The 16,488-nt window shown below is 26.4% G+C and overlaps 1 protein-coding gene across 4 annotated transcripts in view; it reads right to left on the bottom strand.

Moving 5' to 3' along the window:
• Window positions 1-16,488, bottom strand: part of LOC136090264 (uncharacterized) — a 65,979-nt gene that overhangs the window by 42,860 nt on the left and 6,631 nt on the right. For 2 of the 4 annotated variants that reach the window (XM_065816525.1, XM_065816526.1), the window contains exons 2-6: window positions 15,744-15,800; window positions 15,371-15,398; window positions 9,301-9,355; window positions 3,214-3,365; window positions 1,538-1,660 (exon numbers count right to left, since the gene is read on the bottom strand). In XM_065816525.1, coding sequence (XP_065672597.1) covers window positions 1,538-1,660; window positions 3,214-3,365; window positions 9,301-9,355; window positions 15,371-15,398; window positions 15,744-15,800 — 415 coding nt within the window. Of the gene's footprint in view, window positions 1-1,537; window positions 1,661-3,213; window positions 3,366-9,300; window positions 9,356-15,370; window positions 15,399-15,743; window positions 15,801-15,942; window positions 16,124-16,488 lie in introns of those variants that run through there. The other 2 variants (XM_065816527.1, XM_065816528.1) reach the window with 2 other exon arrangements.

The raw sequence follows: 16,488 nt of genomic DNA, 5'->3' as shown, positions 1-16,488 counted from the left end.
TTATAAATAAAATTAAGAAATACACAACTACAACAATATTATCTCACAAGTTTTTTTAGTTTAAGCCCCAACATGGTTTCACTAATTAAAGAAGGCTGACTTACTTATTTACTTTAAATTTAGGATATTTTTACTAAAGCCATACAAGACAATTACTGGTTAGACACTGTACACTGAATTGGAGAAAGCACTTAATAAAGTGCAACAATATCGACTCATCAAATAAAAACACATGGCATACAAAGTCAACTTATTGCATAGATTGAAGCATGGCTCAGGAAAAGAAAGCAAAGAGTAGTATTGGGTGATTCTATATCTGAATGATATGATATCTGAAAGAGATGTTTTAAATGGCACACTTACCATATAGAGACAGTGACTGTGTTTGACAACACATGAATTCATAAAAAAAGAAGGAGGTAAAGAATCGAGAGAGATTTGTAACCATAATAAAGTAGCCTCCTTGACTGTAGTGGCCCTCTTGAACTGGACTCTTGGACCACAGGGAGGTGAATAACATTAAAAGAAAAACTTAATTGTAATACAATCCAAATAGTTAGCAGTAGTGTGTTCTTCCAATTGAAAAGAGTTTTTCTAAAAGGAGCACTTTACATGTTTTCAGAAAAAAAAAGACAAATTATTTTTTGAATCTCAACAACTTTGTAATTGTAAATAAAGACGATGAACAGCTTTATTTCATAATAACATAATTAGATTTTTCAATAAAAAATTCAAATGTTGAAAAAATCAAAATTTTAGCTCCCTAAATCCTTTTTTTCTCCCCTTTAAAAAAATGCTCTTTAATTTCTAATCCAGGTCAATTTAAGGGAATCTAATCAATTTCTTTTTTGATGAATTTTATGTTCAGACATAAATAAAATTTACTATTATAAACACTTTCAGAAAAGTTCATCACTTAAATGAAATTATTCTGATTTAAAAGCTTAGCTTTTCTAAGGAAATTTTCATGGTGAATAGCATCTGTTTTTTCTTTTAAAATTCTATTAATTTTTTAATATAAATTAATGCCTTTTATTTAAAAACATATAGACTTGTATTCAATACTTACAAATTTGGAATAAGTTGAAAGACTTTTTGATATAAATTAATGATCTGATGTATTTTGTGTAAAATAAAAAGACTTGGATTTCAAAACTTATGAATTTCAAATAAGTTAAAAATTTTTTAATATAAATTAATGATCTGATGTATTTTATTAAAAATATAAAGACTTAAATTTCAATACTAATGAATTTCAATACTTTTAGACTTTGATTTCATGATGACAAATAAAGAAAAGTACGAAATGAGAAAAATAAATAAATACAAGTAAAATATAGAGATAAATATAAAGAACCAAAAAAAAAAAAGAAATGTCTTATTTCTTGTTCTCATGCTAAAAATAAATAATAAAAATGAGAAAAAAAGTATAAAAAGAACTTTTTTGAACTCATTCATGAATTCATTCAAAAGTATAAAAAATACATAATTTGGAAGTAAAAAAAAAATAAAAAATTAGACCAATAAATTAAATTACCTGATAAACTTGGTCCAATAATTAGTCCAAGGTAATAACCAGTAAATAAAATTGAAAAAGCCAAAGATATATTTGTGTCATCACAAATGTCTACCAAAATACTTTTTGTTATAACCACCACTCCTTAACAATTATATAAGATAAATATTTAAATGTGCCTAATGCAACCACAATAATCAAAACATTTTCATAATTTGTACAGTGAATGTTGAATGTGCTTAGTTATTATTGTTAGTCATTAATTACGATTCTGTAATACTTTAATTCAATTTAATTTAAAATTTTTATTTCAAACTGATTTTTACAAGATAGTTTTAGTTAACACTAAAACTAATTCAAATCAACACAGTTAACTTTATAGACAGTACACACACACATAAAAAAAATATATAAAAAAAAAAATATATAAAAATTTACAATTGTTTTAATTTAAAAATTATATATATATATATATATATATATATATATATATATATATATATATATATTAATATATATATATATATATATATATATATATATATATATATATATATATATATATATATATATATATATATATATATATATATATATATTTATAGTAATACAATCTTAACTAAAGATATAAGTCAGTATAAAATAAAAAAAATTTTTAAAAACAACAAATTTTGCAAACGCAATTATTACCATACCATTTCTTGAAACGTTTTTTGAACACGTCAAGACTTTTTGCAGACATGGTCTCATTATTTAGAGTGTTCCAGAGCAAGGAACTGTAAAATAGACTTAAGCACAGGTAGTTTTTAATCTATACCTGAACTGAACCACATTTTAGCTTAAAAAGTGTTTACATTTTTGTTATAAATTTAATATTTTTGGTTTTGATTTTTTTGAAGTTTAACTTTTAAGTTTATCAAGATTATTTAACAAAAAAATAATTATATATATATATATATATATATATATATATATATATATATATATATATATATATATATATATATATATATATATTAAAAACATATCTTATATACTTTTTGGTTTCTTATTGTTACAAAAACAAATTGTAGTATTAGTAGTTTTAAATGAATTAACAATTTTTTATTGTTGGTTGTTTGTCTTATAACTTTCTTAGTCTATTTTAAGAAGTATTTTAAGCATGATAAAGCAGTTTTTGAAGTCTTTCAACTCTTTGTCCTCTATTTATAAGTAAAATTTTTTGCAAATACGTATTTTGAGAGCAAGCTCTTAAGTATTTATGGGTAACAAAAAAGAATTGGAAGAATAACACGAGTTAGATTAATATATCTTAAAAAATCCCCCTACCTACAAACAACACAAAAGAAAAATGTAAAATTTAATAACAATTGTAAAATCTAGTCATACCTGTACCAGTCATACCAATAGTCAGTCCAATACCAAGTCATACCAATAGTCAGTCATAGTCATACCAATTGTAAAAACTAGTCATACCTGTTCAACTTCATAATTTGAGGTTCACTTACATTTTTTTATTCATATTTATTTTATTCATTACAAATCAACAATAACAACTTTAATAATTACATTTGAAAAAATAGAATTTTGATCAATGTTATTGTGATAAAACACTACAATGGAAATATAAATAACAATAAGAAACAACTGTTAGTACAAATAACAATAATAAAAAGTTATATTAAAAAATTTCTAACCCATTGATGCACCTTGTAACAATCTCGTTACTAAAGCCCAAATAAATGAACGACTGAAAGCAAATGCAAGTGTAGTAATAGCAGTAAAAATAGATGATATAATCAACAACTTCTTTTTACCATATTTATCAGCAAAGTAACCCCAGAAAAGGCTTTAAAATCATTTAAAAAATAAAAAAAATATATAAGTATAAACCTTATAATGTATATATGTATATATATATATATATATATATATATATATATATATATATATATATCGAAAAAACATGTAATATATATAAATATATATAGTATATATAAAAATAAATATAATATAAATATATATATAAATACCCACTTATCTAGCATCTACTTATCAAGTTTCTAATATCAGTTTCTCAGGTGGGGTTTTTAAATTATTTTTGCTTTAAAGTTAATATAATATGATCTAATAATTAGTAAATCTGCAAAATAAGTCAAATGTGACAAATGTATAAAACAGGGAATTATTTCTCTAAAAATAATTTTAAGGGACACCTAACACCTGTAATACTTCACTTAATTAACAAAAACTGATGGTCAAAAGTGCATTTTCATGTATTCCTTTGTTGATGAATTGGTTACTTTAATCAGTGTAAATTTCCCATTTGGTATGTCGATCAAGGCCTATGAGAGAGAGGGAAGAATATTACATTTTAGATAAACCTTTGCAAATAGAAGAGCATTGCCCATAATTATTTGTTTTTGATATAGTTTTTATCTTCTTTTTTTTTTCCTTCATAAAAACTTTAGTATTAACTTCATATAAGGTTTTCTTATTAGGTTTATTTTATTTTATTTCTGATAAACTCTTTTTATTTTTTTAGTTCAATTTATGCCTTTTTTATGCCTTCACTTAACTGTTTCTGAAACACCATTTTTATGTTTTCATTTTACTGTTACTGATACACCACTTTATTATTTTTTTTTTATTTTACTGTTTCAGATAAACTCTTTTTATTTTTTTAGTCAGTTTTTCAATTTAAATTCAATAATATATTATATCAATAACTATTTAACAAGATAATAAAAAAATAATATTAAATTATATTATATTAATAGTATTAAGTAAAGTTTTTTGAAAAAAAATTGAAATATTTCAGAAAAACATTTTTGTTGTATTACTTAAATACTGGTCAATAATAAATATAAAAAATAAAAAAGTATACAAAAATAAAATTAAAAAAATTTAAAATATTAAAGTTAAAAATTTTGTTGTTAAAAATAAAACTCATGAACTGATAGTCATCTGTATTTAGAAATTTGAAATCTGTATTTAAATTATAAACTAAATTCCACTATAGTTATTTTTGCAGCAAATTTTACAACTCTTTTGAAACAGCTGTGGATACTGCAATATCACTGTAACTGTCAGTTTCGGTCAGTTAGGTCAAATTTCAGGTGGTAAATACCCATAGATAGATAGATATAGATAGATAAATATACATCAGCTATATAAAGGAGTGCTGCTACATTGACTGAGGGTTTGGGTTTCTTCTTTTTTTGAAGAAAAAAAAAAAAAAAAAAAAAAAATATATATATATATATATATATATATATATATCAACTAGAGATGGAAATTGAACCCTTTTCTTAAAGTTCGGATCCGGTTCGGTTCAGTTAAATATAATGTTCAAGTTTGGTTTGGTTAGGTCTTAAGCGCAGTTCGAGTTCGGTTTGGTAACAACTAAAGTTTAGGTTTGGTTCGGTATCAACCCTTTGTTTTTTTATTAGTTTGATTAGTTACATTCACAATGACACAAATAAATTAAAATCAATATTAAATAAGTGAAAAACTTAATGATGAGGAAACCAAAAAAATATATGCATAAGTTCAAAATGTAATTTTTTTAACTATTTCGGGTTACAATGGTTGTTTATTTTAAGATAATATGTATAGTAACGATTGCTAAAGGGCAGATTTTTAGAAATACTCTTTTTAATTTGAACTAATTTAATAAAGCGAATATATTTAGCCTGATGGCTAGTATAACCAATTATAGAATAATTTATTTTTTTAATAACTATATTTTTTTATTTTAGGTTTTAGGTTTAGATTGTTATTTTGCCCTTTTATTTATGTACCTTGAGTATTTCAGTTTAAAAACTTTATTAGTTGTGGAGAATTTTAGGAAAAAGATCCGGTCATTTATTGTCCTTTCTCATAATTTGGGTGCATGCGCAATAAATTCGATAATTATTTCAACTTCACTTTTAATTATTTTTAATAACTATACACAAAATAACTTTTTTATTTGAAGAAATCAGTTAATTAAATTTTTAATTTTAATGGTAGAAAATATATATACCATATTTTTTATTTTCATTTAGAAAAAGTTCAAGCAAATTATTTGAAATAATTTGCTATGCTTTAACTACTGCAACTTCAAAAGTTCAAAAAACAGAACGCTGCAGTTAAAGAGCGCAACATAAAAGCAGTAACTTTCTGAACACAGTAAACAGTAGCATTAGTAGTCTATTCAGTCTAGTAAGCAGGATTGCATGTTATATTTGAGAAATATCAGCATGTTTATGGGTTTTGGCAAGCCCTGCAATCAATAATTTTCACTACATATACTGAAAACACTCTTTCACTCCCATTATTTGTAGCTGGAATTGCCAACAACTTTCTAGTAATCAATGCCGTTGCTGGAAGGTTATGTTAAGGGTCATAGTCTTTCCAGAATTGCAATGCATCACATGCTATAATGGGCAGTGCCAAGTATTTGTCAAGTTTATGTCTAATTACTGCCAACCTTAGACAATGGAGTAGTAGCTGTTTTAAAGTCTGCCTGCAAATCATACAATTCAGGGTCAGCTTTACTCTTTTATGAGTTAAAAGAGGCAGTTGTTTAAAGAAGATAAAATTTGGTCTACCATACTACGCATCTCTGAATAAACAAAACTGCAATCTTCTGCATTGACGAAAAACAAGTATTTGTAAGAAGGAACAATTAGTGTTGATAGCTTATGCAAATAATTTTTTAAAATAATTTTTCCTATCTTTTTAGTGTTATCTTTATGAGTTATAAATAATGTAATAGACATACAAAAATGAATCAAATTTAGTGAGGTTTGAAAAAGCTGAGACTTCAAGAAGGTGTACTACAGTTGTTAAAATATTAGTGAAATGAATAAGACTTTAACCAATTGTTTAACATAACTGATGAGAAAGATGAGTGTATGTATCAGAAAGATAAAGAGTTTTATGGTCTGCAAATATCAACAAATGGAAGAGTTGGATATTGTACCACAATAGAAGATACTGAAGGTATTCATCCAAAAAAAACTATTATTGATAAGGAAACAAACATCCATCAGTCAAGACCAAGATTTTGATGAATCAGCTAGTGAAGGAGGTTATTCAGAAACTGAAGAGCAGTGTTCCAGCAGTAATACTGAAGCTGAAGATGTTGAAAGTTCATCATCATCATCTAAATGACAAACAACAAATTTGGCGGTAAATTTAGTGATTTCTGTGAAGATTAGTACCAAAAAAAAAACACATAAAAAAAAAGCAAATAAAGTCTGCAAAACTCTATCAAAAGGTGGAATTTTTATTTCTACTCCAACTCAAAGTGGTGTCTACAAAGGTGCTATGAAAGAAGGAGAAAAGTTGAAAGCAAATTATATGGAGAACTTAAAAAATGAAAAGTGGTCTTTACACTTTGTTGGAAAGCACATAAAGAAAATGGAACACCAAGTAGTTGTTTTGAAAAATAAAAGGAGAGAGGTTTGACTTTATGTGCTTGAGCTGATGAATGGAAAAGATGAAACAATATTTAATGGGATAAAGCTTGTGCTGGATGTATATGAGCTGTGGCCAGCCATAAAAATGATTGTATCTGACACAACATCTGCAAATACAGGAATGAGAAGTGGTGTAGTAACACTGTTACAGAAACATTTCAAAACCATTGGACTAGAAAAGCCTACTTTTATAGGATACCAACAACATATTTAATGTCATGAATGATCTTTTTAAAAGATCAACATCACTAAATCTTTATTACTCTTTTGTGATAAGATTATTACAAGAGTAAAAGAACCTGAAGTTATTATTTCAGAATATTGAAAATCCTTTGACAAAAGTGAATTGGACACGCTGGCGAGATAATACGGACTTCCTGCATCACTTAATAGCTTGTTATAGAAAGTTTAAAATCACAGGTACATTTCAAATCACTTCCTGCTATAAGCAATGCAAAATGGAACAATAGAGCAATTTTTGTTCTACTTGCTTACATTCTAATACCAGACTATCAAGAATCAAAATCTGATCAAGCAGCATGCTACTTCATCTGTGGTTTATGGGGTGATAAATGGTTTGGTGATCACTACTTCAATCCTGCAGGTTTTGTTAATTTATTAGAAGCATGCAATGAGCATCCAAAAACATTAAAATTGTTGAAGACATTTTGGTCCACAGAGCCAACACCGATTCCAGCACAATAGTCAAATATATGTGCAGAACGTGCAGTAAAAGTGATGCAAGATTTAGAGCCTTTATGTCATAGCATAGAAAAACTTAACATTAAATACTTATTGTCAAATTTTTTAAACACACACATATACAGTACTTGTCATAAGTTTAGAGCCACCTGTTTTTTTCATCATTTTGCAGCATAAGTATGGTGAGGTTAACATTATAAGCATAACAATGCATATAGTAATTTGACAAGGTACGAATCTATTGATATTCATGAATAATTGAGTATTAAACCAAATATAAATATTGATTTTCATGAGTTCTTTAATATTATAGCCAATTTTTGAACATTTTAACATATTTTGGTACTTTATGATGTATTGGTATCAATGTTTTGGTTAATTCAGTTGTTATTTAAGCTACTTTTTGGAATGTGTACACTAGTTAGATAATGTATTTAATGTTATTTTCGTTTTTATTTTAGAGTTTAAGTGAAAATATTTTCTGAAATGGGCAAAGCTAAAAGCCTTGATTCAACTGTTCGGGCCCAGGTGGTGGCTTTGAATGAAATTAGTGGCTTAAGCCTAAACGATATAGCCAAAAAATTGAAAAAAAGTCGCCATGCTGTACAAAATGCATATAAGAAACATTTGGAATCAAATACATTCACAGACAAACCCAGATGTGGCCGTCCTAGAATGTCAACTTTACGTCAAGATAGAACCTTAAAACGCCTGGCCCTAACAAATCGTCGCCTTTCTTTCAAAATTTTGTCTCAACCGTGGCATGATGTTGGTGGACCTTTAATATCTCCAAAATCTGTTCGTTGTCATATGAATAAACAAGGTTTGAATGGTCGTGTTGCTATTAAAAAGCCTTTGATCTCCAAAATTAATCAGCAGAAGCGTCTCAAATTTGCACAAAAAATTTTGCATTTTATTGTTACTGATTGGCAAACGGTGTTGTGGTCTGATGAGTCCAAATTTAATTTAGCTGGTAATGATTCTTGACGTATTTTTGTTTGGCGTCATCAAAATAGGACTACTATTACTGCTGTTGATTGCAAGAAGCTTGTTGACACTATGCCAGCCCGGTTGGCTGAAGTAATTAAAAATAAAGGTGGACTTACTCATTAATAATATTTTAATACTCATTTTGGTACTAAAATGTTATAACAATATATTTTGCATGTTTCAGTAATATATTATTTTGTTGCACTGGGGTTATGGCTTTATAATCTGCAAAAAACTAAAAAAAATGGGGTGGCTCTAAACTTATGACCAGTACTGTATGTATGTATGTATGTATGTATGTATGTATGTATGTATGTATGTATGTATGTATGTATGTATGTATGTATGTATATATATATATATATACATATATATATATATATATATATATATATATATATATATATATATATATATATATATATATAAATAAAGAAAATACTTGTAAATGCTATAAATGAACATACACTAAATATAGAATATTAAATATAACACAAAAGTGTAAAGAACAAAATTAGCTATAACTATATTATTGCAAAGCTAATGGGAACTTATCAAAATTTAAAAACTTTTTTAGACACAATTTATCGTTAAAAAACAAAATGCTTTACAAAATATAAAAACCTGCTAAATATTCTTGAAAAAAATAGTGATGAAGCAATTAATCCAGCATCTTTACCTAAATACAAATGATTATACAGTCAAGTATACATTTGTAATTGAAAACCTTAAGTGAAAATTTTATAAAAACGCATTCAAAAAAATAAAATAAAATAAAGGAATCTATACCAATAAATAAATGCAATATTTATGCCAATAAAAACGCATTCAAAAAAAAGTAGTTTAAAAAATATGTTTTAAAATTCCTAATACAAGTCTTGCTCTGTATCATAAAAAATTAATAGATCAAAGTAAAAAGTTCCAAAAACATTTTGAGAGTGAAATGTAGTAAACATCTTCTGCAATATCAAGTTAAGTTTATTTACAGCCTATTATAGCCATATTTACTGTACAATATTACCAGTATATAAATACATTATGTTAAATAAAAACAAGAGAATGAAATTTAAAGAAAAGTATATACAATGTATTTTATTTGATGGTAGAAAATTAACAAAAACAGTTTAATATGATGAATTTAATATGGCAAATATTTCAAAAGTGAGATCAAAAGTCTGATGAGTCTGATGGAAAAAAATCATTTCATGTTGTGAATGACTCAGATAAGTGAGAAGGTTAAACATCTGCTAAATATATTGCTCAACAACTATATGATTGGATAACAACACATAGCACAGTGGGCCAGAATGCACTTTTACTGGACAAAATTCATAACTAATTTAATATTAGAGCTATATTCACTAAAATTAGTATGAGTACTAATATGATGTCTGCGCTTTTTATGAAGGTAATATTTTTTAATTTCGTTGCTATGGATACCTTTATTTTGCTTAGCAACAACCTACTTTTGTTATCTGCAGATATTTTATAAGTGCTATATTCACTAAATTTGGCGTGAGTACCAATATGAGATCACACTTCTTACAAAAGTGATAATTTTTTAAATTTAGTTGTTATGGATACTTATATTGCTTAGTTACCGGATACTTTCCTTAGTTACAAAGTGGTAAATTGATATTTGAATATCTTATCGGATTTTTGACCCACATATATTGAATAAAAATTGAGTATTTAGGTAAATAATGTTTTAGGAATAATAAAAGCAAAAAATAGTGCAAGAAAACGTTATCAATTTTAAATTACATCAAAAAATTATAAAACAATAATATCGTTTGAAGATTGTTTAAGTAATTGTAAAACATCTGAAGGAAATGCTTTATGATTTGTTTGGTGTGATGTTGATTTACGCAATGATGAAATAACAGGATCACTGGAAACTAGGAGTCAATTGATAAGATCAGTATTTGTTGCTTTTCTGGATGTTTTTCGGCTGAAATTTTCGCGATAAGATTTAAAGTCTTTATTTCTAGCCTCTTGAGCTTCCTCTGACATAAGTCCGATGGGTAATGTAAGGCTTTTAATTATGTCATGTCCATGTATCAATACTTTGTGAACTGATTGAGCCATGTAATACCATGGATAAAGGCACACATATAGTCTAAAAGTGTCAAAACAATAATCCTTGAACTTTAAGCAGTCTATTTCATATCCTGAAGAGAGCGTTACCAAGATAATGTAAAATCTGAATATAAGGTTTTGGTCAATACCTAGAATTTCAGCTGTTTGTTCATATGCTGCAAAAGCACGCCTTGAGGTATTGCCATCATTACTTGTTCCAGAACCACCACTTTTAGGGAAATCAACAACAAGTCCCATTTTATTCATAAAATCAGTCTGAATCTTTTGTTTAGCTACAGATGCCTTTTCTTTGTGTTCTTTAGATCTTGCTTGCCACTTTCTTGTTTCTTTTTTATATGCAATGTGCAATAACATCTCAAAAAATCGAATCCATGCATGAAGACTGGAAAGACCATATTTGAACTCTCTGTTAGTATAATCTATATTAAGGATATCAAGACTATTCATATTTTTTGGAGAGACACCACACACTGAACAGCATTGGTATGAGTTATTTTTTTCAGATAGTATTGTTTGGACCTTCCCATCAATCATTGTAAGTTCAATAATACAATTCACTTCAATAGAAGATCCGCAAACCTCTAATAAAATCATACCCAAGCTTTCTATCTCACTTTTAATGTACTGATCTTCTTCAATCACAGATTCCTTGGATTCCATTTTGTATGCAAATCTTATGGGTCTACAATAGGCTGTGGAGGACGACTTTTGATTTCTCCAAATAGGCACCTTTTCGTTGCTGTTGTTAAATCCAGTCAAATCCAATGAGACAAGACAAGTAATAAATAATGATTCTTCACGCTTTAAATCTCTGTTAATGTCGGGTTCTGATAAAACTTGTTTGTAAATGCTTTGGCCAGTAGCACCATCAAAACCAGCCTTACATGTTAGTGTCATTGTTTTTATTGCTTTGTCGTTCAATATCAAGTGCCTTAGCACAGGTTCCTGAACTGCACAGATTCTTTGCAAAGTATGAGTCATTAAATCTTTTAAAGGAACTGAAGCTAAATAGTCCTCCACTGTTATGTTTGCAGGATAACATTTCAATTTTGCATCTCTGACATCATTGTAAGCGGGGTAGATGTTATATTCTTTCTCCAAGGCTCCGCTTCTAATCAATTGATAGGAAGCTTTTGTCAGACTTGCATCAATTATTAAAGCCAGTGCTTCGTCTGCTGAATATTTAGTTGCTTTATCTGTATTTGATATATTTAAAACATTCTTGGCAGCAATAACAACAGATTCATCTCTAAATATTTTATTAGCAGCAAAAAATAATTCATTGGATGAATGAGATTCAATTAAACAAGATACACGCCGTTTTTTAGTTTTATTAGAACTATTATCAAATGCAACTGGTTTTCGACCACGTCTACTTGCAGTTGGTTCATTGTCTTTTTTTCTGACAATTAAATATTCATTAAGCCAGTTCACAAACTTCTTTTCAAAATTTTTCACAGTATAGTTTGCAGATTTCCACTTTTTTTTATACAAGTAAACAAATCGTTGAACAGCATGTCTAAAATCAACGTCTTTAAAATCAGCAAATTTTTGGCTGAATAAATTTTAATATATCTTCAGTAATATTTTGTTTTGAAATACTAAGATTGTTTTTTTGGAGAAAATTATGAATGTCTAAGTTTAACAAAACCATATCTAAATAATTATTGTAACAAGTATTTTGTATTTAAAAGTAAAATGTTATAATATATATGCCGCCTGGACTACTAATACTTGTTAGTAATTAAGTTACTACAAGTGTTAGTAATTAAAATTAAGAGTAATTAAATTACTGTCGGTGTTAGTAATTAAATTACTAACAACTACCGAAAATATGTTGTTGCTATGTTATGCAAAGTAAGGTATCCAGAGTAACCAAAAAAAGTTAACCTCATAAGAATTCTGAATCTCATTTTAATACATACCCCCAATATTGTGTATTTAGCGCAAGTAAAATACTGTTAAAACAACGTTAATGTAAAAATGAGTTGTTGCTATGCAAAATTTAGTACCATAGCAACCAAGTTAAAACATACATAAAATCTGAACGGGGATTTAAGGGGACGAGCAATCAATTAAAACTCGATTGAAGCATCATATAGCTCAAATAAATATAAGACAACACATGGCAAATTGTGGTAATTATTAGTTATTGTGCGGCAAAAAATAAGTTTCTTAAGAAATTTTTTTTTTTAATCTGTGATTTTCAAAGTATAACTGAGATAACATGCTAAAACAAATTTATTTCACACATTGGTTTTTTTTTATCTCTAAATACTATAGATGTACTAATTTTTTGTTTCAAAACATGTTTCAAAACATGTACTAATTTTTTGTTTCAAAAACGTAGATGTAATTGAAATATAACACAACGTTGATGTCACTGTTAATTACTTATTTATAATTTTTTTTTTTTTAATTTTATCTCAATATTCAAATGCTTAGAGTCCTGGTAACTAAGGGATTTAATATAAATAAATTATCAATAGATTTCTCCTAATATATGTAGATACTAAAATTAAATAGGTTTTCAAGATTAGACAACTAAAATTTTTCCCATTTTGTCCACCTACTGGCCCACTGTGCATAGGGTTGAAAACCAATTAGTTGCGATTGGAGCAAAGTCAACTAACTTTAACAAAAGTTTTATTTTTATTTTATTAAATTGTAATACTTTTATCACCATTACTATATTTTAATATATTTATATTTTTATATATATCTTTATCTTTATTTTTTATAATTACACAATATATTACATGTTGAATTTACTGAAATTGAAAAACAATAGGTTGGAAGGGTGGAGTCATTCAATATTTAGAGAAGAAAATAGATTTCAAACTAATCTGGATTATTTGTGCTTTTCATACCCATAAGTTCCTATTCCACTTTGTACAGTAAAACATTAACTGACAACAGATTCACAGGTAACATTTATTAACAGGAAATATTTATTAACAAAGTAAAATTTCTTCCTATTGTTAAACACACTACTTAGCTAGAAATTATTGTGGAGCTACTTAGCTTGAAATTATTTTGAAAAGGAAGTTGTAGTCTCATTGTCTACAGATTATTTGTATTTGTACAAAAAATATAATGCAGCAGCTTCAGGTGTTTTCCTTAATGATTTGAAGATTGATAGGAGTTTATTTTGTTATGTGATTTGAAATTAAGGTAATATACTTAGTCTAGTAAATAAATACTGAATATAAATTTATAAATTCTATTTTTTTAAAATAGTCGGAATAATGCTCCATGTCATATCTTTAAACAGCTAGCCTTTGTTAAAAACCAGAACAAACATGTGCAGGATATTTTATTAATGTGTGTCTGCTCATCTGCCTGAAATAAACATAGCAAATGTATTCATCAGACAATGCTCTGTTGTTCAGATGAACAAGAAAGGAGATTTACTGTGCTAAAAATCATTGATATAAGAAAAAATAAAAACAAAAGAGACAGAAAATGTTGAAGTGGAAAAATACCAACCATAAATACTGAACCAAGTAAACTGTTAGATTTAATTAATTGGAAGTAGAGAAGATCAGTGATTTGGTTCTTACTTTGTTGCTCAATAGTTGTACCTAAATTTCCTGTTAATAGTCAATCTATTAAAAGCATTGTGAAAAAGGTCACCAGGCTTCAATGTTGGTCTATGAGGATGAGAGAAAAGGCAGCTTCATAAGGGCTGGTACATAGAGATCTGATGGTACATAGAGAGCATGAGTGCCAATCAGAAGATTTATTGAAAATGTTGTAACCAATATTTCAACTTTTTAATAGGCATTATTACAGGCTAACAATATATTTAAACGACTTAAAAACAACATAAAGTTGTGATTTATGGTTACTTTAATATATCATAGGGTAACTTGGGTTGAGGATTCAATTTAGAATTGTTTTATTTAATTGGAATAGTAACAAAGCAGATTGGAAAACTACATGTAATCGATATATTTATGATAAACCAATATTTTTAATTTCAAAATTACCTGACCAAAACATTAGATGTATAAACAAAGAAGACCAATTCTCAGTATTATATGGTCAGTATTATATGTTGACATGAAAAATGGCCAACTAAACCTAAATTCAATGTCATGAAAAATGGCCAACTAAACCTAAATTCAAAAATTTTCTGACTCACTCTAAGATTTATAAATAAGTATATATGTATATAGATTAGCAAATGCTTACTATTTTGCTTATTTTTATAACATACAGCTTTATTAGAAAAAAATTAAAAATAATAATTCATTCATTTATATTTATAAATATATATATATATATATATATATATATATATATATATATATATATATATATATATATATATATATATATATATATATACACATATATTGAACTCATAACTTTTCATTTACAAAGTGAGTGCTCTACACTACATCACTACCACATTTTAACTAGCTTACACTTATTTAGTTAATTATTGCACAAATATCTTAAAAACAAGCACTATTATGCTATTCATAGATTATGCCTAAGCATATTTTAAATCTAGTTAACAGTGAACTTTATTATTAAATAAAAATAGTAAATTAATAACTAATATATATAACAACTTTATAGTTACCTGCTTGAACTTCTGATGCTCCAAATGACTTAAAATGAAAAAAAAATAAATAAATATAAGTATAACAAATTTCAAAAAATAATAAATTTTGAAAATTAAAAAACTCTAAAACTGTTAAAATTCTATTTAATAGTGCCTAAAAAAAGGTTAACTATTTAGTAATTTTTTATTCGACATGTGTTTTTGATTATTTTCTATATATATTGAAATATTATATATAATTAATATATTTAATATTTATATATAATTAATATATAAACATATTTTGAAAATCCTGTTTCTTAATCTTTTACTTATAACTTTACTGGTTATTCTATTTATTTAATAACTTATTTTACTATTTAAAATAGTTTAAACCAAAAGATGAAATTACCTTGACAAGTTTTGGCAAGTAAGAGAAAACAGTTGTCATCGTCATGGCATCATTAAACTAAAAGAAATAATCATGATAAGATACATACTCTATTATCACACAACACATTAGACAAATACAATAACAATTAAGCAGTACATTTTAACAAATTAGATTAAAAAAAATTAGTTTTTGAGTTGTAAAGCAAAGTCATATTTACATCTTCTTAATTTCAACTAACTTTTTATAGTACTTTTAAATTTTATTTAATTTTTGTCACTATTTGTCACTTTAAACGTATAATAATAGAACTTTCCTTTGTCTTTTGAGCAAACTTCATTGAGAATAATGGATTGCAGCCTATGTCCTCTATTATAAATTGTAAGTCTGTTTATAAGAGTGTGAAAAAGAAAACAATAGCTCTTGAAAAATAGTTTTTTTTCCAAATGAAATTAAATAATTAGGCATATCTAGATACCTAAATACAAAAGAATAACACAAAAGAAATGCCTTTGTATTTACAAGAACAAGATGTTTTTATTGCACGCTAAGTAATAATCAGATAGTTGAAAAATTTAAATCTTATATTTATAAAAATCTTTGTTATGATTAATTAAAAGCTTAAAAATGCTTTATATTGCTAATAAACATAATTCCAAATAAACATCTTTGTAGTATGGTAGAATGAAACTTTTTTGCATGTTAGTAATGCATTACTACTATATAATGCACTCTTAACATGTGCTTTAATTTAAAAAAAATATGA

Source organism: Hydra vulgaris, chromosome 13, assembly GCF_038396675.1.
Source record: "Hydra vulgaris chromosome 13, alternate assembly HydraT2T_AEP".
Classification (NCBI taxonomy): Eukaryota; Metazoa; Cnidaria; class Hydrozoa; order Anthoathecata; family Hydridae; genus Hydra; species Hydra vulgaris.
The sequence above is the reverse complement of the archived record's forward strand: the minus strand, read 5'-3'. Positions and strand labels throughout refer to the sequence as shown.